Source organism: Medicago truncatula, chromosome 2 (genome assembly GCF_003473485.1).
Source record: "Medicago truncatula cultivar Jemalong A17 chromosome 2, MtrunA17r5.0-ANR, whole genome shotgun sequence".
NCBI lineage: Eukaryota > Viridiplantae > Streptophyta > Magnoliopsida > Fabales > Fabaceae > Medicago > Medicago truncatula.
In genome coordinates, this window is record NC_053043.1 from 201962 (window position 1) to 226894 (window position 24933).

A 24933-nucleotide genomic window follows, 5' to 3' on the forward strand; every position below is an offset into this window, starting at 1 on the left:
CAGTAATGATGAAAATAATGAGCCCCCTCTTTCACTAGCTAAACAACATGTAAAGAGTCGGTGCAACAAACTATAATTCTAATGTTTACTTCCCAACAAAGCTTGAGCATTACTATAAGAGTTTGGAGTCAGCATGTAGATTGTTTGACCAACCTACACTTCCATAAAAAACCAAAGATGATCTTCCATGTAAAGAAACCTACAATTTATTCTCATATTAAAGAACACTCCAAACTAATGTTCTTAGAAATGCAACAATTTATAGTTTTAACAATTTATTGCTTATTCTGGTGTGTTGCTTTGTTTATTTTGGTAAGGGTGTTTTGGATATGTGGATTGGTGCTTTGCTTGTATCAATTGTTGTGTTTATCTTTAGTGTTTTTTTTTTTTGTTGGTTTATGTGGTGTCTTTCATTGTTAGACATTTTGACGTGCAATTAAGAATTTTTGTTATCGAAACAAACAATAATTAAAGAAGCACGTCCTTTGAGATTAGATGTTCATTCATAGTATTTCGTTGTGTTGTGTTATTTTTTTAGAGCACTGATAGATGGACCATCTTAGGTGGCTCTACCACTCATACCACCCTTGTGTGGCACATTTAATTATTAAAAGAAATAGCTTAATAATCCATGTCATGCCAGAAAATAAAAATAAAAAGAAAAAGAAAGTTGTACATTCTCTCTCTCTCATCTCATTCACTCGGTCCTCTCTCTCTCTCCCACTCTTGTTCCATTTTCTCTAGGGAAGATGATTTCCACAACCATTCTCGCTGATGCCGTCGTCGTTACATCTTGATAGATTTTTCGGAAGGTTGATCTCCAATCACATCCTTGTTATCGCTGTCGATTTCTCTGTGCTCAGGAATCCCTACTTTGTTCCTCCTGTTTTCTCCCTCTTCCATCTTCAACTCAGGTATATTCATCTCTGGTCTTTTTGTTTGATTCACTAGTTCCATGTTGCGATTTTTGTTTGTTCCTTTTTTTGTGTGTGTGATTCAATTCTCTTGTTCCTCATATCAGTTTAATTTGAATTAAATTTAAACATTTTTTATGAAAAATATAAATCTCAATTTGGTTAATTTATCAGTTTAATTTGAATTAAATTTAAACATTTTTGTGAAAATTTTAATCTCAATTTGGTTAATCCACAGTACTAATATGGAATATAAAGTGATTTTTTTGAACCATATATGCACTTTAGCTAAGATATTGAAGATGTGTAGTTAATTGTGGGTGGAATTTGATGTTATTGGTGTTTGATTGAGTTTGATCGATTAAGTCTTTAGAGACTGGGTTAGTCTCTTAATAAATCCTTACTTTTTTTATGGAAATTGAGTCAGTTTATTAGTTAACAATGGAGGCGTAATGCAAATTAGATTTCATAATAAGATGATTTAATCAAATGTTTCTTGGTCTCTTAATTGCATTAGATTTCTGTTGTGATGTTGATAAACTTATAGGTGACCAATTTTAAATGCAGAACAACAATTTGGTCAGGCCTTTGAAAATTTGTGGCTATATGTTTCAATTATTTGGTTATATATATTTTCCTGTGAAAACAATATCAATTTTTCAATTTATCAACAAAATATCAAAAGTGACCACCTTCTATGTTTCTCGGTCTCTTAATCACGCTTATAAATGACCAATTTTGAACGCAGAAAAAAAGACTATGGTCATGCCTTTGAAAAATCGTTGTTATATGGTTTTGTTATTTGGTTTTGTGTATTTTTTTCTTCGAGAAAAATATCATTTTTGAGAATTTATCAGCTAAATATCAAAAGTGACCGCCTTCTAGGTCTCTTGGTCTCTAAATTACATTTGATTTCTGTTGTGAGTTCACTTCAAAGCTCAATTGTACAAACCATTTCTGTTGTGATGAATCTGAACATGTCTGCAGGATGCTTCAAGGATGATACAATGAGATAGTAGTCTAGAGACTATAGAGGATTTATAGAATTTGCTGCAACAAAACTAGAACGAAGGCAATTAGCCTCTACTTTGGCCGAAGCATTAGCTCTTCAGTGGTGTCTCCAATGGATCCTCACAACAAATCAAAATGGACACTTCCTCATAGAAACTGATTCTAAAGTCACAGTGAAATGTATCCAAGGTCTGATTTGGATGGTTGAGATATAAAATATTATTCCAGACTACGTAGACATTTTATCCACTATGTCCAATTGTGTTGATACTTTAATTAAAAGAACTAAGATTGTTGTTGTCCATAGCCTAGTGAGAGTAAAAAAAAATTGGTTTTAACTCATGGTTGGGATATGTCCCTAAAGTCGCAACCTCTGCTACTTGTACTAATAGGGATAACCATCTTTAATCGAATACTTGTTTGATTGTAAAAATAATTATTCATGTATCAATGTTGCACTATGAACACAGATATTGCATCTAGTCACTTAACTTTCTATCTTGATTATCATGTAACTTATAGATGAGTGATTTTGGATGCATGAAAAAAAGATGGCTACGTCTTTATAATATTGTGGTTATATGTTTCAATTATTTAGTTACGAGGAATTATCTTGTGAAAACTATATCATTTTAAGCCAATCTATCAAAGAAATACTGAAAGTGACAATTTATTATACTTCTTTGAATATAATTCCATTAATTTTCTTTTGTGAGGTTGGTAAACTTACAAATGAGAAATTTTGAACGCAGGAAAAAAATATGGTTACTCCTTTGTAAAATTGTGGGTATATGCTTCAATTATTTGGTTACCTGGGTTATCATATGAAAACTATGTCAATTTAAGTCAATTTATAGTAAAAATACCAAAAATAACCACCTATTACGTTTCTTGGACTCTAATTTCATTAATTTTCTGTTGCGAGGTTGGTAAACTTATAGTTGAGTAAATTTGAAAGCAGGGAAGAAAGATGGATATACCTATGTAAAATTGCGGCTATATGCTTCAATTATTTGGTTACCTAAAGTTATCTTGTTAAAACTATATAATTTTAATACAACTTATCAGTGAAATACCAAAAGTGACTATTTGTTATGTTAATTGAAAGAAAAAAATATCAGGGACTTGTGAACTAACCAAACAGTTGAAACGTGTATCCACTTTTTATCAAAGGAGTAACTACAATTTTTTTTAGTATTGAAATTAACATGTGACTTTGTATATCGTCTCTTAAAATTACAAGACACATAAAAGGGGCACACTCATGACATTTATCTTATAAGTTTTGATAAATTTTAAAAATTTGACAAGAACTTGCGAACTTAACAAATTGTTGAAGCATTTACCCACATTTTATTAAAAGAGTAACTGCAATTTTTTATTTTTTTTTGTAGAAATTAACATTCGTAACTTTTTTATCACCTCATAATTTTACAAGTCACTTAAAAGAGGCACACTCATGGTATTTCTCTTATAAATTTTTAGTAATTTCAAAAATTTGACAGCAACTTGTGAACTAGCCAAATTGTTGTAGCATGCACCCACATTTTATCAAAGGAGTACCTACAAAAAAAAAAGTGTTGAAATTAACATTTGTTACTTTTTATCATCTCATAACATTATAAGACATATAAAAGGGACACACTTGTGGTATTTCTATGATAAGTTTTTAGAAATTTCAAAAATATGACAGAAACTCGCGAACTAACCAAATTGTTGAAGCTTGTATCCACTTTTTATCAAAAGAGTAACCGATTTTTTTACCAAATTTCATTACATACAAAAATAAGTTACAAACTTATAAAAAAATGATAATATCTTCCAATGGAACTATAACTTAGCATGTCTTGTTATAATTTTACAATAGAACTATAACTCATCAAGTCCTATCACTAATTTACAAATTTCCTGCAAAGGGATGAACTTTTCCTTGTGATTGAGTCCACCTCATCATGTATCGTCTATGATGGTCATTAGGTTGACTTGTTGATAAGTATCACTGCATTCAATATCAATGCTCTCATTTTCACAACGTTCATGGATGTGTTGTTTTTATCAAAATCAATTTGCTAATCAATGGACCAACCTGAAAATGCATCAATGTTAATGCTTCTATATCGAACTTAAGAAAATAATAATAGAAGGCAACCAAACATGTTATTGCAATGAGCATAGTCCTTTTTTTTAATCATTACTTGTTCAATGGCTTAATGAGCAACTATATTTGTTCTTGGTCCAACTTTTAATTAATCATAATCTAACCAGGATACAAAATCTTAACACAAAGAAGCATCATTGATCGAAGGAAGTAACATACCTTTTTGTTTTGTTTCACGGTTCATGACTAAATGAACATATTGAAAAGCTTGAATAAGGAATGCTAAGTAAATAAAACTAAATCCAAATAAATTCATCACTGTATAAACTAATAGCAGGACTTAACATACAAAGCTAAACAAAAAACATGCAAAAACACCTCAATGATGCTAAAAAAGCAATGACAACAAATCAAAGAAACCCAAGATAAGATATGTGTAGCCAAAACCAAATGCCTCTACAACTAAAAGTACAAATTAGTCCAACTAGCCACACAATTAAAAGGGCTCCAATAACCCCATGAAGCTTAACCAAAGAAGATACATGATCAAATGAAACAACAAAGCAATGAATCCCAAAATTATGTTATGTGAAATATATTGTTTGGCACACCTGACCAATACAAAATTGAACATGAGACATCTCCTATGACCACAAAGTCATTAATATAATCACAAGATTCATCACCAAAAACATCACAACTCCGCACAACCATACAATTCAACCTACAAGCTTATTCACCATGAATCATTTCCGCACTTAGCCATTTTTTAACATAACTTTGACCACGAATCACTAAAGACATACTAAATAATTGGAGGAGAACTTGTGAATTTTGACTGAGAAAATAACAATGAGAGGTGAATGTTATTCTATGTATAACATGATTCACACAAACTAACAAAAGAATGACATAACTTAACCAACACAACTTATCATCCGAACCCCATTTGTAGATCCCATCAAATGCAATCAACAACATAACATCTTAATAGACAACAACCCAAAAGGCAACAATAAGACAGTAATGTAATAGAAGATTTTAACAAAATTATGACCTAAACTTCTAAATACTATCAGGTTTCAATTAACCCATAATTCTCACAAAATCAGTATCATACCCTAATATGATTAATTTCTACACCATGAAATTCTAATTCCTTTGAAGTTGGTCACAAATAATTTCAAATCAACACAAATTACCATCTCATTAGGGTTTAACAAATCATTTAAAAAAAAACATTCAATTTTGGAGAAAAACATTCAAAATGCAGACAGATAAACCATAAGCACAAATCCTATTCATAAAGTAAAATGAAAATTTGAGATTAACCTCACCTAAGAATAGAGAGATTGTGGGAAGAAAACAGTTGTTGATTGTGAACTGACAATGGCTGTGAGACAACAATTGTTGTAACGAAAACGGGTCGGTTGGAAGAGATCACATAAGAGGACAAGCGGTGGGAGGAGATCGCGCGTTGATAGAGAGACTTCTCCGATGAGGATAGAGGGAGATGAAAGATATGTTGTGTCCTTTTTCCTTTTTATTTTATTTTAAATGTTTTATAAGTTGTTTTCCATGTCACCAGGTCTCTTTTTTTAATTTTTTTTTTTGCCAACTCAAGAATGGTAGGAGGGTGTATCACCCAAAGGGTGTTCACGTATCTTTTTCCATTTTTTTAATGATTGATCAAATAATTAACAATACTCTTGTTTCCCTATTAAAAAAAAACTCATTTTTTTAGTTTCCGTCTTAAGATATCACACTAAAAAAACATACATTTCATAGTTAATTTAGCAAGACATATTGGATCATTTCTTTATTTATTTTAAGAAGGTTTAAATATGTGTTTAGTCCCTGCAATTAGGGATCATTTAAAAATTAGTTCCTGTAATCGTTAATCCTTGCAAAGTTTAATCATTTAAAATTTTGTCCCTTAACCCACTTAATGACTGTCACATCATCAAATTAACAAAAGAGCATGCGAATGGACAAAAATACCCCTCCTCCATTTGCTCTTTCTGGAAAACGAACAAGGAGAACATGTAGACATTAATATAGCTACTTGTTCACTTCTTCACTATAATTCACTATAATAGATCAAATTCATCATAACAATTTCACTATAATAGAACAAGGAGAACATGTTCTTGGAGACATTAATGTCTACTAAATGAATTGTTGATTTCACTGTTGACGTCCCTTCCTACATCCACCATTTTTCAACACCAAACAACAACAAATTCATCATAACAATTTCAATTTTCTTCATCAAATTCATCATAAATCAATCACCTAGATCGAAGAAGTAAACGAACCTAGTAAACAACAACTGAGAAACAAACAAACTCAGAGGTAACAGAGGATCTGTACAAAGCCTCAGTTTCTGCCGACGCCACTACCAGCGCACCGCCATCGCTCTTCCGGTACAAAAACACGTGTTTGTTGTTTTCTTATTTCTGATTTGTGTTTCTTGTTTCAAATCTCTTTCCATTTCGCGACCCAAAATTTCCAGAGCTTTGAGGGTTAGGAGGTGTGAATCTTATTTTCTAGCTGTGTTACTTTCGATCAATCATTAGCATTGTTGTTCTTTTGCTTTTCGATCAATTCAGTTTCAGCTTTCAATTTCATCTTCCAATTTGTTTTCCCAAATCACGAACAAAATAGATAACACTGCACAATACAAAGGTAAGCGTCGATGCCCAGAATTGGAGGAAGTGTTGTTGGTGTTGGGTACGGTAGAGAAGAAGAAGATGGTGGTTGTTGTGGTGGTTGTAACACCCCGTTACCCAAAAGTAATTAAATAATAAAACATACATCAGAGTAAATCCCAAACGGGCATGTCACACTACATTTTCAAATTTTTCTTAAATAGAAATATAAAACTATTTAATTAAACCTCAATAATCTGCAGCGGAATATTTGCATTAAGAGCAACAACATTAACTGTTTAATTCTCCATGATAATCCTTGGCATAAAAGCCTCAACAACATAAATTCAACCACTAAAAAGGGCTACAACAACAAGTTTCAAAATATGATACATAAGGAATGAAACATAAATAAGGTAAATCCATCCCAAATGTATCAGAGCCCTAGACACTTGAGCCACCACCAACTACTCAGGATCACCTGCAAGTTACCCATAGGAAGGGCAACATTTTCAAGCAGAAGGGGTGAGATTCACAACAATAAGATATAGATATTAAAATTCGTCAATTGAATCTAACACCCTAAATATAATCAGTTCATCATCTTATATGCGTATGTATATATACTTCATAAAACAACATCATCATCATCAAATCAATCATCATCATATAGGTATAAATATATACTTCATCAAACAACATCATCATCGTCAATATGGCAACTACAACCAACAACACCAACTCATGCAAAGGTCATGACCACAACGCTAAAACAACACCCTAGACTCCTCAATAAATGCAAATATGCATGTGGTACCATAATCAGGGCCGTGACCCACACCGCTGTCGAATGGTTAAAGCATTCTCATCAGGACCTAAGTCCTCACCGCTCAACACCGCTTTTGAACAACTAGTGTTCCACCACTTTGAACGACAAGGCGTTCCAGAGCCGAAGCTCTCCCACTTTGATGTTATGCAACTACCCAACCTGTGTATATCTACATACAACTCAACAAATGCATATATATATGTATATGACTCAACTCTCCATAACTCCACACTTGTATGATTTAATGAATGTAAACATACAACACAGTTATCAATAGTTCATCATTAATCAATCCAACAATCCAGAAAAATGCACAATTTATCTTAATCATGCTCATACATCAAGCTCCATTCAAAACGTTCAAACAGGATTCAACAACTCAAGGATATTAGTAATCAACAACATCAATTATATTAGCTTAGATACATTGAGAGGCTATACCCTTATAGACAACTTCCATCCCTACCCCAAGGACCACTCATGAACTCATTAGACCCTTATACAACGTTATATCTTTCCTAAAAACATCTCTATACGTTTAGGATAAATTCCCTACACTTAGGAAGAAGTTTGGAAGCATTTGGAGTGAAGAAAATTGCATTTTAGGGTCTATGGTAAGACAACATCAGTCATACTAAAATTACACATTTTCTGTCAAAATCGCCTCATGATTTCGACAGTATCAGACATACTAAAATTACAGATTTTTCTGTCAAAATCGCCTCATGATTTCTAGAATCGCCTCATGATTTCGACAGTATCAGACATGCTGAAATCACAGATTTTCTGCGATTTTCTACCATGGGAGCCTCCTTGGCTTCAATTCTCAACCCTAAACTCTCCAAAATCATCCATAAACATCACCGTATGATTACCCTATCATTAAAACGTTAACCCATCACTAACCTACCTGATTAACAACTCTTTTCACCATTCAATTTTATGGTTTCTACACTTTTTCATTCAAAAACCAATAATCAAAACCTAATCCCAAATTTCTCAATTTCTACCAGAAACATGTTAAATCAAAATCAGAATTACAATCTATACTATTGAAAGTAAATCTCAGCCTTACCTTAGTTCAGAAAATCGCACGACACACGGTTGATCTTGGTTCTACTTGTTCTTCTCTCCCCTTGTTCTTGGTTTTCTCTCCCAAAACTTGTCTGTTGTACGTGAAACTGCTTCTGACCTTTTCTTTTCCTAACTCCCAAACTATAACTCCCCTTTTATTTCATTAAACTCCCCTTAATTCTATTAAATCCTAATTAACTCCCTAATTTCTAAAATAATAATAATTCCCACTAATTTTAATTATTATTTTATTAAACCATATATTAAAATGCACACACCACATAAATCACCAAAAATCATATAAAATCATATATGAGACTCCAAATAATTCAAAATAAAATAAATAACAACTAGGGCGTTACAGTGGTGGTGATGAGGTGGTTGATGGTGTTGGATCTGTCACCAAAAAGCTTCAAATTGACAAAGAATTCATGTGCGGGGGTGAAGGATAAAAAAAGGAGAGTGTGGTTGGATTTCCTTTATTTGATGTGTTGCGTGATTGTGTAGTATGGATTTAACATGTGATACATTTTTTTCTTGAAGATTAAGTGTGTGTTTGGGAAGGCTTTTGGAACCTAGAAACCACTTTCCAATGCACTATTCACACTTTCCAATGCATAAAAAACATGAAAAAGTAGAAGCTCCAATTTGGAGCTTTAGCCAAAACGTGGTTTAAGCTCCCCCCCCCACCGCTATACCAAACAGGCACTAAGATTAAATGTTTTGCGTGATTAGTGGAAAAAAAAATCTGGATTTGTGTTTGCTGTTGATTATAATGTTCAATGGGAGAGATGAAGGATTGATGTTGATGATGAAGATTGTTGGATTGTGGTGGAGATGAAGATATAAGAAGAAGGATGATGAAGGTATTTTTGTCTATTCTCATGCCATTTTGCTAATTTGATAACGTGGGAGTAATTAAGTGGGTGTAGGGACGAAATTTTAAATGATTAAACTCTGCAAGGCTAATTTGCCAGGATTAACGATTACATGGACGAATTTTTAAATGACCCCTAATTACAGGGACAAAACACATATTAAAACCTTTTAAAAAAATCAAGTATAATGACGGAAGACTGTGACAGTACCATACCCAAATCGGGAAGCACTTCAGTGCCATTGTGCCATTACCCCAATCAAATTTTGACACGTGGCAATGCTAATTAAAATAATAAAAAAAAAAGAAAAATCAAGTTTAATTGAAATAAAACAAAACCTGATGCACACAAACACAGTCTCCCCCCTTCTCTGGTTTTCTTCAACCCCATAAGCACCACCACTCGTCCCCATAGGCACCACCACTTGTTTTCTTCGCCGATCGCCGCCATGACCTGCAACCACCGCCCTCCGCCGCACTGTCGAACATCAATTTGTCACAGGTTTGCTTTAGTGTGTTTTCTGTGTTCCACCGGCACCGGTGTAATTTGCTCCTTGTTCTTTTTTCCGCCCGCGGATTGTAATGTTATTGGTACAATTACGACGTAAATAAATTTGCATTCATTCTTTGTTTCATTACCCATCTCCCAAAGGCTCAAAAGACTTGAAATTCTGTTATAGCAGAACCGAAAAAACCAGCACAGGAAAAGAGAGGTTGCCAAATTGATTTGAAAACAAAATTCATTGCATATGCACATTTTTACTTGAAAGGGGGAAGAAAACGAGTGGTGGTGCCGATGGGGTTGAAGAAAATTGGCGAAGGGGAAAGACTGTGTTTGAGTGCATCACGTTTTCTTTTATTTCATTTAAACTTGCTTTTACTGTTTTTTTAATTATTTTAATTAGCATTGCCACGTGTCAAAATCTGATTGGGGTAATGGCACCATGGCACTATGGCACCGAAGTGCTTCCCGGACCCAAATCATACTTAATGTTATGTCTAAGTTAATTCGATCAAATTAAAATTAAACATGTTGAATTGATTTGGATCATCAGATTTTGGTGTATTGGTAAATCTATTGTCATTTTCTTTTTAGCACCACAATATCTTCTTATATATTAAAGTTAACACAGAAGCATATTTTAGTCCTAATTTTAACCTAAATTTATTGCATAAATTTACTATTTTAACCCTGATGTTAAATTCCTTTGTTTAACCTTATTGAATTTTCCCCCTTCTCAATTTCTCGATACATCTTATCTTATATATTAAAGTTAACACAGAAGCATATTTTAGCCCTAATTTTAACCTAAATCTATTGCATAAATTTACTATTTTAACTCTGATGCTAAATTCCTTTGTTTAACCTTATTGAATTTTCCCCCTTCTCAATTTCTCGATACATCTTCTTATATATTAAAGTTAACACAGAAGCATATTTTAGCCCTAATTTTAACCTAAACCAATTGCATAAATTTACTATTTTAACCCTGATGCTAAATCTTCTTATATATTAAAGTTAACACAAAAGCATATTTTAGCCCTAATTTTAACCTAAACCTATTGCATAAATTTACTATTTGAACCCTGATGCTAAATTCCTTTGTTTAACCTTATTGAATTTTCCCCCTTCTCAATTTCTCGATACATCTTCTTATATATCTTCTTCTTCTTATATATCTTCTTATTCCTAAACAAAGCTTTGTTGCCCTAATTTTAACCTAATATTTTAACTTAATATTTTAGCAACTTTTCCCTCCTTCAAAACCTAACCATATTCCCTAATTCACCTCCTCCAAACCCTAACCATGATTTCCTAACTTCACTCCTCCAAACCCTCACCAATATATTTTAATTCTTTCTCTTAAACCGAAATCTCTTTCTAAAACCATACCTTTCTCTTAAACCGAAATTTCTTAATCAACATGGCTTCCAGAAACATTCAGACTTTGTTGTCATACCACTGCCTCACTGATAACCATATCTTCATTCCACTCTGGTTTATACTAAATATATAGACTTTTGCTCTTATTCCTCGCTGTTGTAAAGTATAAATCATTCTTTCAATCCCTTTTAATCTTTTGTAGGTCTGTTGGTGAAAAACCCTCTTTCCGATCTTGACAAAGCAATCAACAAGCTGAGACTGAAATACAGATCATATATCGTTGAATATGACATTGATGATGTATGTGTTTTTTGCGAAATATGCCTATTCTTAATTATTTGCATTCTATTTTATCAACGTTTGTGATGTTTTTGTTTGTTATTTTTTTAGGGTGCAATATGCTTGCCAAACATGTTTGGCGGTGATTTTGGAGATCAAATTGGGCGCTATGCAATATTGACTGATCCTAAGTCCAACAAGTTTGAAGTATTGGTCGACAGAGTAAACGGAGCATTTTTTTCTCACAAAGGGATGGAAAGCGATTCGTGACTTTTACGGAATCGATCTTGGTGCCTGAATTACCTTGGTTTTTGTTGGTGACGGACAGTTAGATACACAGTTGACTGATAGGTTTCACAAGAGTATCCCCTACCCGGTTTTTGATCCCCCTATGCATTTCCTTCTTGACAAGATGAATTTGCAAGCAACTTTCGATGACTATCTCCCCCCAATAACATCTCTTCTCGCTTATCGTCACAATATCACTGACATGGTTCTTGATTTCGAACAAAAATTAACTGAGTATGATGTTACTAAAGGTTGCATGGTATGATACACTTTTCGTGTCCACCTTAACTTCTTTTATTCCTTTTCTGTTTAGTTGATATAAGTTACATGGATTTCTAATTTTGCAGATTCTACTTTACACCGGCAATGTTCCGCAGATGCTTGATACACTCAAGACAACTGTGAATATTATCGACGATTGCGGTAACTTATGGGTGTGTGAGCTAACTTTTGCAACTTTTCCTTATGAACACTTCAAGATAGGACGGCGTTGGAATAGGTTTGTGGAAGCTCGCAGGCTCCGTGAAGGTGTGAAGATCAGAGGGGGTGCTCCGATGGTTGGGTCACATGATACCATCTACCTTAATGTTATTTACAATTAGTTCATGTTTAGATAAATTGTCCAACACCTTTCCACTTTGAATTTTAAATTTTAGTTTCTTAAGAGTTTTGGAAGCATCTATTTTTTTGTCTTTGAATTTAGCAAATGTCCCTTGAATTTCATAAATAATTTAGCCTTGCTTGCTTTGGTTTTTGATTTATATATTTGTGTTTGTGCTCCTCAAACTATATTTAGTAGCATTGCTGTGTTATTGAAGCATTTTAGTAGCATAGCTTCTGGTAACATTATTAGTAACAATTACTACCTTTTGGTGACACTTTTAGTAACATTATTACTAACAATTACTAATGCTAATCTCTAAAATATGTTTTGGGTGGAATCAAACTAAAATCCTAATCATAATTTCTCTCATTCAAATACTAAGAAATTTCATCCACATCTCTAAAGTAACTTTTTGGTGGAAACAAACTAAAATCCTTATTTCTCTCATTCAAATAATTACGGGATTTCATTCACATCTCTAAAATATGTTTTGGGTGGAAACAAACTAAAAATCCTAATTCCTCTCATTCAAGTAACTACTAAAGATTTCATCCACATCTCTAAAATATTTTTTAGGTGGAAACAAACTAAAATCCTAATCCTAATTTCTCTCATTCAAGTAACCAAGAGATTTCATCCACATCTCTAAAGTAACTTTTTGGTGGAAACAAACTAAAATCCTTATTTCTCTCATTCAAATAAGTATGGGATTTCATCCACATCTCTAAAATATGTTTTGGGTGGAAACAAACTAAATTCCTAATCCTAATTTCTCTCATTCAAGTAACTAAGAGATTTCATCCACATCTCTAAAGTAACTTTTTGGTGCAAACAAACTAAAATCCTTATTTCTCTCATTCAAATAATTAGGGGATTTCATCCACATCTCTAAAATATGTTTTGAGTGGAAATAAACTAAAAATCCTAATTCCACTCATTCAAATAACTACTAAAGATTTCATCCACATCTCTAAAATATGTTTTGGGTGGAAACAAATTAAAATCCTAATCCTAATTTCTCTCATTCAAGTAAGTAAGAGATTTAATCCACATCTCTAAAATATGTTTTGGCGAGTCAACTATGGTAATTCTTAAGTCAAAAAAAATGCCCCATCAAAAATATTAATTTCATTTTATTCATATTAATCTTTATCCAAAAATATTGAGCATAATTTTATTCCACTTCAACTACATCCCTTTGTTCTGCGCCCCTTCCCTATTTACATGCCAATTCTTAAGTAAAACAAAGTGCCCCATCAACAATATTAATTTCATTTTATTCATATTAATCTTTATCCTAAAATGTTGGCCACTTCCTAATTTTGTTCCACTTTTTTGTGCTTATCCTGATAACTAATACTCTTTATTGCTCAACCGACATATCCTACTAACACGTATTGCACCTTTTTCCTATAAATATATCATAACCTATTAGCCAAACCATCTCAATCTAAATAAGCATCCTCTTTCTTGGAAAGGAAAAAACAAGTCAATGATGTCTGCCAAATACACTCCAATCTCAGCTGTTTCTGGAGGAAGAAGGAATCTCAAGATGTGTGTGCGAGTTGCTCACATTTGGTTGATTCGAGAGAAGAAGGTCCCCACTAGCATCATTTTCATGAACATGTTACTGGTCGATGAAAAGGTTTCTATATGTTTGCACTCTTAGCTTTAAAATTAAACTAATGTCATCGTTGTTTTTTAGTTATGTAATTTAACCAGCTGTTTAATGTTGTTGTTTTCGTCAATAGGGTGGACGTATTCACGCCACAGCTAGAAAAGATTTGGTGGCAAAGTTCAGGTCCATGGTTGAAGAAGGGGGTACATATCAGCTCGAAGGACGGGTAATATCTGGTTCTAATATCGATGAGAAGGTGTTTATTCCAAGGTTATCGCTAACACCATCTGATAATAGAATTCCTTTCAAATTTAAACGAAGACAGTTTCCGATATCTGTCTCATTTGCAATGATTATTAACAAGAGTCAGGGTCAGTCGCTAGAACATGTTGGTGTCTACCTACCGTCTCCTATTTTTTCACATGGACAATTGTACGTCGCAATATCACAGGTTACTTCGAGGGGTGGTTTAAAAATATTGATTAATGACGACGACGACGATGATATCGATGTTGCATCAAATGTGGTCTACAGAGAAGTTTTCCGTAATGTGTAGGACTTTTTTGTGTACTGTTCATTTTCTTACTTATTGAAACTATTTGCATGTCAACGAACTTCAATTTCCCTTTCAAAATTATATGTTATTTTAAAGTAACAGGAACTACGTACTAGAATTATGGAACAATAACAAAGTCTTTGATATTGACATTTTGCTTTGATTCACGACAATTTTTAGATTCACGCGAACTACAGTGTCTTATTTTTCAGTGAATATTATCTTTTTTAAATGACACGTGCGTTAGCACGGGTCAATGGTCTAGTTAAAGTTAACACAAAAGCATATTTTAACCCTAATTTTAACCTAAATCTATTGCATAAATTACTATTTTAATCCTGATGCTAAATTCCTTTGTTTAACCTTATTGAATTTTCCCCCTTCTCAATTTCTCGATACATCTTCTTATATATCTTCTTATATATTAAAGTTAACACATAAACATATTTTAGTCCTAATTTTAACCTAAACCTATTGCATAAATTTACTATTTTAACCCTGATGCTAAATTCCTTTGTTTAACCTTATTGAATTTTCCCCTTCTCAATTTCTCGATAAATCTTCATATATATCTTCTTATATATTAAAGTTAACACAGAAGCATATTTTAGCCCTAATTTTAACCTAAACTTATTGCATAAATTTACTATTTTAACGCTGATGCTAAATTCCCTTCTTATATATATCTTCTTATTTTCTTATATATCTTCTTATATATTAAAGTTAACCCGTAAGCCCTAATTTTAACATAAACCATATTGAATAATTTTTCTGTTTTAACCCTAATGCTCACACCTAATCTCCTATTTTCATGAACAACCCTAATGCTCACACCTAATCTTCTTATCTTCTTATATATTAAAGTCAACCCGTAAGCCCTAATTTTAACCTAAACCCTATTGCATAATTTTACTGTTTTAACCCTAATTCTCACACCTAATCTCCTATCTTCTTATATATTAAAGTTAATTATATATTAAAGTTAACACAGAAGCATATTTTAACCTAAACCTATTACATAAATTTACTATTTTAACGCTGATGTTAAATTCCTTTGTTTAAAATAAAAATGAAGGAAGAAAAGGTGAAATGTGAATGAGGATTGCTGTTCCCACATGTTGTTTGGCTGTGCCACACGAGTAAAATACCAAAATACCCTTCGGCAGTTTGCTACCGAGGTTTTTAGGAAACCGGCGGTAGTTAACTGCCGAGGAAATTTGATTATGCAGACAGCAGGTTCTGCATAATTCTAAGTATTTCCAAGCCATTTTTTCGGCCAGTTTTTACCTGTAATTAAACCAGAGCATTCCAAAGGTAATATAATTCATATGTATGATTGAAACTCGGACATAATGAAGATAAATACAATATCTTTTACAATTGTTAATAATTAAATTAAACCGACATTTGGTTAAAATTAAACAGACGTTTGAAATTCATCAAAACATTACAAAGTGTCCATAATTAAACTACTCATTACACATCATTAAATTAAATCCATACTTACATTCAATGCAATTACATATGGAACGAACATACATATATAATATATTGTCTTCCACCATATTCCGAAACATAAATCCGACGTCGCCGTCGTCGCGAATAAGCAAAGGCATATAGCTTGCCGTTTTCCATGCGTATTCATCTCTATCTTCTCCTAGGTCTATGCATGGCATTTGACCAAACAAGTGACGTGTATATTGATTTTCACCAAGATGCTCAAAATAAGTGTGTGAGTTGTGCTTTCAAATTGTCAAGAGAGTCCGTCGGCGTTATCATAACCTTAACCGTCTTTTTAAACGCGGAGTACCTAACCCGCCCTTCAATTTGTGCAACCTCAGACATGTCTCACTTGAAAAATTTTGTAACAAAAGAATCATATATTAGAACAAAATTAAATGGAATGTAATAACGAATAAATGAAATGCGGAAAATATTAAAAAGCTATAAATTAGTATTGCATTATTTTCTCCACATAAAAATCATATTATCATATATATATATATATATATCAATATAAATTACATAATGTTAGTTATATATTGGCCACCAAAAAATTGGCGTTACAATTTCGACCCAAAAAAATACATCGGTGTAATTTCTACCAAAAAAAAATAACTAACACCGACAAAAAAATCACTCATTAAAGACCAAGTGATTGGAGAAGATCAAGTGACATAGAATCTTCCTCATCTTTCGCAATAACTTCAAATTGTTGCTTTGGTTTTTCGGGAGTGTCCAACAAAATAGGCGCCGCTTTGTTTGACTCCTTTTGTGGTTTGCACGGTTTGTTTCCACTTTCAATAGCCATGAGCTTTCGGAACAAGTCATGTCGATCCAAATACTCATCTTCCCAAGTCACCGCATCTTCTTTCTTGTGATTGTGCCACTCCGTAGATAATGGAGGTAGTGGACAACCATTCTTCAAGGAAATAAGCACAAAATGATTTGGAATTGCCCCAAGGCACAAGATGGGAGTTTTTTGATTACCCGGCGGTGGTGGCCCTCTTAGTGGGAAAAACGATTCTGATTTTCCAACTTCAAGATTTGTCAACACAACCACACACATTTTGTAATAATTAGCAACAATGTGTCCCATGTCCGGAAATGTCAACCACTTATCAACAAGATGTGCACAAGTTTTTGTATTTGCGGGAGGATGTAATCCGTTTAAAATGTAGTTATAACGATCCTCACCCGCAAATACTTCAACATAATCATCTCTATGATCCATCAACTCTTGGATAAGATGTGTACGGATCATGAGATGATTTTTTTCGGTCAAGCCCATGAACTCTGCTATAGCCCGGAATCCGCAATGTCCATCGCCGATAACATCCACCACTTTTTCAATAAATGGAACCATGAAGCGTGGCATATAATCAATAGGACGCATAACCGGGATAGCTTTAGGCTTTGGATACCGAGTAGGTGGTGGAAGTGGGGAAAGTGATGTTTTACCAAGACGAGCACCTTTTTTCCTTTTATATGATGATGTAGTTGGTGATGGTGACGGTTGGCTATCCGGATTTTGGGAATCAACAACCTCCCAAGAAGAAGGGATCCGACTAGTCGATGTAATTTTTCCTTTAGACCTCGCAATGTCGACTTTTTTCTTTGCTCCCTTGGTTGGTACTTTTCGTGGTGGTGGAGACATCAAGGTGGTTTCAGGAAATGCCAATTGCCGCAAACCCTCTTTGACCTCAAGCTTCATTTGGAAAGGGAGTTTCTTTAGACGCTCTACAATAGCCTTCAACTCAACCTCGACACAAAAAGCATCTTCATTACTTTGTTCACCCATAGATAACCGAAGCCAATGGTGGTATATCTCATCCAATAAAATTGGCTTCTCTTGAAGGAGTTTTGTAGCAATTTCACATGCACATGGTAGTCCATAAGATGTCCTTTGAACACAACCACAAATGTCATTGTCCATGCACAATGTTTCCCTACAACGTTTTTCTTCCAAAGCAATGTTGTCCAAAGCATTTCTAGACACATGACCACCTAACCCCGAGTACAAGGTGACATCTTTGAATCTATGTTCCAACACGCAAACATTTTGACCAAAGGATGTTTGTATAGCGGTGAACTGGAGCAACAACATGTGATGTATTTTCTCCCAACAAGTACCCAAATCACCCACACTATTGTCCAAGTATTTCTTCAACAAAGCATGGGCCGATTCGACCCTGTTTGTGGTCCTGCAACCAAGATGCAACACATGGTCTGTCCATGCCCTCACAATTTTGTCCTTCACTTCATCCAAGGTGGTCATGGCATAATCTACAAAAATTGGGAAATCACTACATGAATCTTTGAACTCCACTAATGCATTTGCATATAATTGTTGATTGGGAGATTCAACCATAGCTTTCCATGCGTTCATTATCTTCTTCACCACATCCCGATTGCTCACCTCTTTCCCATCCTTTTTAAAGCCCAAAGGATATTTACAATTCAAGACACACCTTTGTTTAACATTAGCTTGCACATGAAAAAAACAATTCAATGCATAACTTTCCGGAAAAACATGTGCAACCGCTTTCATCAAAGACATATCCCTATCGGTAACAATCACCTTATGCATATTCATCTTTGACGAAAGAAGTTTACGCAACATTGTTAAAACCCAAACAAAGTTTTCTTCTTTCTCATGTGTCATAAATCCAAACCCAACCGAATATGTCAAATCGGTTGAAGTCACCCCAACTACCTCAAACATTGGCATCCTATACATGTTGGTCTTGTACGTGGAGTCCATAACCAAAACCGTTGGAAAATTGTTAAACAATTTAATGGATGTTGGATGAGCCCAAAAAATATCTTCAATAGTATTACTTTCAAGTTGTGTTCTTGAGTAATAAGTATAGTTGTGCTCCTCCAACTTCGAGATTAGAAATTGCAACGGCTTCTTGTCACCCCTATTTGCCTTCCATATTTGTTGACGTTCATTGTACACTTGCTTCACATTTGTCATGCAATGTGGTCTCTGGTTCTTCAAGTGTATCAAAATATTTCTTGGAAGCATCTTGCTCTTGGTCAAGTCACGTACGATCTTCTTGTCGTCCTCCTTTAATCTACCGGCAAGAATGTGTCCTTCTAAAGCCGGCTCCATGGGATGGTTGTGAACTCCATTAAGAATGTTCAATCCCCATTCCTTTGTTTGCTTACTTTGATATCCACTAATCATGAATAAGCAACCGCATTTTCTTGAGCCCGTGTTCGCATGCTTCGGTTTTTTTTTCGGAACTATGTGACTTCCACTCCTTTCACACACTAGCCGGAACATTGGATTGATCAAGCTTGATCTTTGTGTGACAATGGTAAATCCCGCCTTATTTGCTTGTCGGCGCACCCACTCAAGCAATTCATCTCTATTTTTCGACTTAACGTCGTCTGAAAAAAACTTAGCCGTGTCGACCTCGTGGGGTTGAAGTGGGAGTACACCGGAGCCGCCAACATACTTTGAAGCTTCAACATGGACGGAAGCTTCATCTATGTTTGTTTTCGCTTCAAAATTAGGCGGTTTGACATCTCCAGAATTTTCGACAAAATTTTCGTTTGTCTCTCCCGGAACATCTTTCGCATTCTTTACCATTACTATAATTAAACAACACATAAATATGAATTAACAACTAAGTAATGCATAAACATCAATGCCATAATGAATCAAAACAAAAAAAACAAAAAAAAAACAAAAGAAATTTTTTTTTGAAAATTTGGCAGTGGCTGCCATTTTTTCGTGGTGAAAATTTTCACCAAGAGTTCCTCGGTACCTAGCTACCGAGGTTTTCCTCGGCACTAAACAACCTAAGTTTTCCTCGGCAGTTAACTGCCGAGGATTCCCATGACAGGGTTCTACGTAACTGACGTAGATACCCCTAAAACACCCAAAAAATGACTCAAATAAAACGCACAATACCTGTTTTTTTACGTCAATAGTGTTTTGATACCTCCTATGCTTGATGCTTGAATGATTTTGGATCAAAAATTGATTATAGAAAAAATGGATTTTGGGATTGAAATGAGGTTGGAAATGAAGGTGATGAAAAATAATGTGTAGGGGGAGCAGGTAGCTGTTTCATCGTATGAAACATTTTCCTCGGCAGTTAACTACCGAGGAATTCCTCGGTAGTTAACTGCCGCCGGTTTCCTAAAAACCTCGGCAGTTAACTGCCGAGAGGGTATTTGCGTAAATTACTGGTGTGGCACAGCCATACTATATGTGGGAACAGCAAAACTCAATGTGAATTGTGGGTGGGCTTATGAAGGATGGGCCAAATGAATGAGAGTGCCCGACCCGGTTAAGGGTTTAGAGTGAGTGAGTCTCGTATCGTATATTAGAAAACCTAATTTCATTTCACTATTACCTCTCTCTCACTCAGCTCTCGTCTTTCCGATCAGATCTCAAACGAGAGCTGCGCGTCGGAAGCCATGGCAGCCTTGGTTAGTATAGTTACTCTCTGTTCTTCTTCGTTTTCTATTTTCAATTACTATTACTACTTGTTGATTATTGTTATGATTTTACAATTTTGGTATTTAGATCCTTCACGCTCCCAACAACGGAAACAAAAATGTTTACAAAACTCTGATTGCTGCTGAATATGTTGGTGTACAAGTTCAATTGACTCCTGATTTTCAGATGGGTGTTTCTAACAAAACCCCTCAATTCATCAACATGAACCCTATTGGAAAGGTACTATTCTTTATTATTCATTCTTTCTTTCATCATATGAATCCTCAATTTCTGCAATTAATATTCCTTGTTTCTTTCAGGTTCCTGTCTTGGAAACTCCTGATGGTCCTGTCTTTGAGAGTAATGCCATTGCTCGCTATGGTATGCTATGCTTCCTGCACTTTACACATTCAAATACCATTATCTCTCTTTTTTTCTTCATTTATTCATTCATTCATTCTTGTAACTTACTTTCTTGCGCAGTTGCCCGATTGGGTCACAACAATTTGTTTGGATCATCTCTTATTCATCAGGTAACATTTGTCTTCTATTACATGAATACAATATGATAAAACAAAGGCCTTGTGGTGTCTTGGTTTTCAGAGGAGATTGTAGTTTAGATGAAATCTTAAATTCACACTTACTTTTTCTCTCATTACTATTGCAAGTTACAAAAACTGTTTTATTTGATGTTAAATATAAATTAAATTTACACAAGTATCCTTATATTTTTTGGGAAAATTCAACCAACTGCCAACAATGAATCTTTTTAATTGGTTGAAGTATCCCTTGTATGTGGTTTATATATAGAGGGTAAGGGGGGTGTATTGGATTAGGATTTTAAAAGACTATTTTAATAAAAAAAGTCTTTTAAGATTTTAAAAGACTGTGTGAGATTTTATACACTCAAGATTTTAAGGGATTTATGACACTGACTTTTAAGAATTTCAAAGGATTTTATGGGATTTTAAAATTTCAAAGGATTCAATGAATTTTAGGGGAAAAAGAACAAACTTACAAGCGTGAATGATAAAAATGATAAAAATAATGAACAAATAAATTCCAGCGTTTGAATAAAGAAAAATAAAACCAATAAAAAATTCTTTTGCGGTAAAAAATTCAGTCAAACCTTACCTTCTGATTTTACCAGAAACTGAGTTTACCTTAGAGTTAACACGATTTTGGTACCTAAAAACGTAAATTCGGTAATCTCGGAAAGTTAACACTCAATTTGCGGAACATTGATTACAACATACTCTCTATCATAATACTCACAATACAATTTTTTTTTGAGAGGGAGAGAGGGGGGATGAGAGATGTGTGAGAGAGAGAGAGAGAGAATGGAGAGATAGAGAAACGAAGAGAAAGGAGAGAATGGGGAGGGGGAGGGGGAGAGAAAGGAGAAGAAAGAGATAGTAACTTTTAAAAGAAAAACAATCTCATGAAATCTCATCTTTTCATGAAAGACTTTTTCTGTTAAAATTACACTACAAAATCCAATTTATTAAACAATCAAACAATCCTTTGAAGTTTGAATGATTTTGAATACCACGAGACTTTTTTTAAGTGATGAAAAGTCTTGATTGAATACCTCAAGACTTTTTAAAATTGACAAAGAGTCTTGATTGAATACCACAAGACTTTTTTTAAGTTGCAAAAAGTCTTGATTGAATACCACAAGACTTTTTCATAATTAAAAAGTCTTTTAAAATCTCATAGAATCCTAATCCAATACATCCCCCTAAAAGATTGCATATCCCTGTGTTCTATTATTACTGTACTTGGTTTATCTTCCCTGTCTATCTTCCTTGTCCGTTTAAGTCGCATGGAAGTTATTTGTATTTCTTTGTTTCAGGCCCAAATTGACCAGTGGATTGATTTTTCTTCTCTGGAGATTGATGCCAATATTATGAAGTTGTACCTGCCAAGACTTGGATTTGCCACCTACTTTCCTCCAGTAAGTTGTGTGCCCATGTTAATTTTTTTCGATATTAATTTTCTTTTTTATCTTGTTTGAAGTTTCTAGTCTAGGGTATTGATAGCAATCATATAATATTTGAGTTGACCGCAATTATTCACAAATGTTTTCTGAAATCAATTAGTTTGGTTACCTATCTCTTCCAACATCTCAGATGGTACACTGTTATTATTCGAGTCTTTGCAATACAAACTTCCCCTTTTTTGAAATTTGTGTCTAAATGATGGACTGGTAAATCAATTACTCAAAGTGTTTTTGCAATACCAACTCCCTCTTTTTGAAAATATTCAGCAAGTGCTTTTTTGAAATCAATTAGTTTGATCATTAACAATCAATGTATCTCTTTTAACATCTCAGTTGGTACATGTTTATTATTTGCGTTTTTGCAATACCAACTTCCCCTTTTACTGAATATTTTCCCTTTTTGAAATTTGTGTCTGATTGAAGGTAGAGGAGAATGCAATTTCTTCGCTCAAGAGAGCACTTGAGGCATTGAACTCTCATCTCGCTCACAATACCTACTTGGTTGGGCATTCTGTTACCCTTGCTGACATTATAACAACATCCAACTTGTATATTGGTTTTGCTAAACTCTTGGTTAAAAGCTTCACCTCAGAGTTTCCTCATGTTGAGAGATACTTTTGGACCTTGGTTAATCAGCCCAATTTCCGAAAGATATTAGGCCAGGTTAAGCAGACTGAGGCTATGCCACCTATTCCATCTGCTAAGCAGCAGCCTAAGGAGTCTAAGCCCAAAACCAAAGATGAACCAAAGAAAGTGGCTAAATCAGAGCCCGAAAAGCCCAAAGTAGAAGTTGAAGAGGAGGCACCGAAGCCCAAACCCAAGAATCCTCTTGACCTTCTTCCTCCAAGTAAGATGATTTTGGATGACTGGAAAAGACTCTACTCTAACACTAAGAGGAACTTCCGTGAGGTCGCAATCAAAGGTATTGTGCTCACATTCCTGTAGTTTCTTTTTTTCAAGCTTTTGTAGCTTCTAGGATTATGATTGTAGCTTATATCCTTTGGAAATATACTGTTATCTTTTTTTGGAAACTTGATTCTTTTTATCATGACTCTACTGTAGCAAAGAATGTCAAAATTTGTTAACGAGATTCAATGATCTAATTCCTCTGTTTGATTTGCAGGATTCTGGGACATGTATGATCCAGAGGGATACTCTCTCTGGTTCTGTGATTACAAATACAATGATGAGAACACTGTTTCTTTTGTGACCCTGAACAAGGTTGGTGGATTTCTGCAGAGGATGGATCTGGCTCGTAAGTATGCTTTTGGAAAGATGCTTATAATTGGATCAGAGCCTCCATTTAAGGTGAAGGGGTTGTGGCTTTTCCGTGGGCAAGAGATTCCAAAATTTATCATTGATGAATGCTATGACATGGAGCTCTATGAGTGGACCAAGGTTGACATCTCTGATGAAGTTCAGAAAGAGCGTGCCAGTCAGATGATTGAAGATGCTGAACCATTTGAGGGAGAGGCTCTTTTGGATGCCAAGTGCTTTAAGTGAAAACTAGTTCCAGGAGTATGTTTTTGTCATAACTTTGGTAGAGTTCTGTTTTTTTTTTTCTTCTTCTTCCTATTTTCTGCTATAGTGATGAAGGTCTGATGCTTTGTGATTTCGTTGAAACTTAAATGCTTGATTGTGGTAGCTTAATTTTGATGGTAACCAGAGTTACAAATTCTATATTTCTCTTTCAACTTAGGCATGTATGAAATTTTGTTTGATTCTTTGAACGAGGGTGTGTTTATCATAGAAGAATGTCGAAATGATATCAGGACTTGCAGGTTTTACCCTTTTTTTTTATTACGTTGAAATGATATTAGAACTTGCAAGGTCCGTACCTTTTTTTTTTTTTTTTTTTTCATTCTTCATTTTCATTTCCGTTGTTTTTTTTTTTTAACTTTTAAACCTTTTAAAAAAAAGTATTTATTTTGACAAGTAAAGCATTTACTCTATTTTTGTCTTCAAATTTGTAGAATAAAAGAATTTTTGGCTTTGCATATTGCCCTTACAGAAATCAAATAAGGATTAAAATTGAATAAATTTCGTGTAGGAATTAAAGTCTTATTTTTTATTTTTATTTTTATTTTTTATGAAGTGGTTTAGTTAGCTAATGAATCAATTAAGTCGTCCAATTCATTAACTACTATAGAAATATTATGATACGTTTATCAAATATACTAGTATTAAATATGTAAGTCCGTGTTTTAATTGAAATAGGCATTAATTTATTAATAATGCAATAATAATATAATAGACAGGTAGTTATTATTTGTATGTAGTTAACAAGA

The 24933-nt window shown here is 34.0% G+C and overlaps 1 protein-coding gene and 1 long non-coding RNA gene across 2 annotated transcripts; both read left to right on the plus strand.

Annotated features, from left to right (window-relative positions):
* The first annotated feature begins 658 nt into the window (after window positions 1-658).
* LOC120578427 (uncharacterized) lies at window positions 659-2396 on the plus strand. The gene is made up of 2 exons (XR_005644242.1): window positions 659-914; window positions 1902-2396. It is a non-coding gene; the product is annotated as an uncharacterized lncRNA (long non-coding RNA).
* An 18078-nt stretch (window positions 2397-20474) lies between these two features.
* Window positions 20475-24397, plus strand: LOC11419764 (elongation factor 1-gamma). Its single transcript, XM_003592853.4, has 7 exons — window positions 20475-20633; window positions 20731-20883; window positions 20964-21024; window positions 21127-21176; window positions 22499-22600; window positions 23069-23567; window positions 23769-24397. The coding sequence occupies exons 1-7, from the start codon at window positions 20622-20624 to the stop codon at window positions 24146-24148; spliced, it is 1257 nt and encodes a 418-aa protein (XP_003592901.1). The 5' UTR covers window positions 20475-20621; the 3' UTR covers window positions 24149-24397.
* The last annotated feature ends 536 nt before the right edge of the window (window positions 24398-24933 follow it).

Coding starts and splice junctions, on each gene's coding strand:
- LOC11419764 (XM_003592853.4), top strand. Junction 21,177..22,498: donor GATCATCTCTTATTCATCAG/GTAACATTTGTC, acceptor TCTTTGTTTCAG/GCCCAAATTGACCAGTGGAT. Junction 22,601..23,068: donor TTGCCACCTACTTTCCTCCA/GTAAGTTGTGTG, acceptor GTCTGATTGAAG/GTAGAGGAGAATGCAATTTC.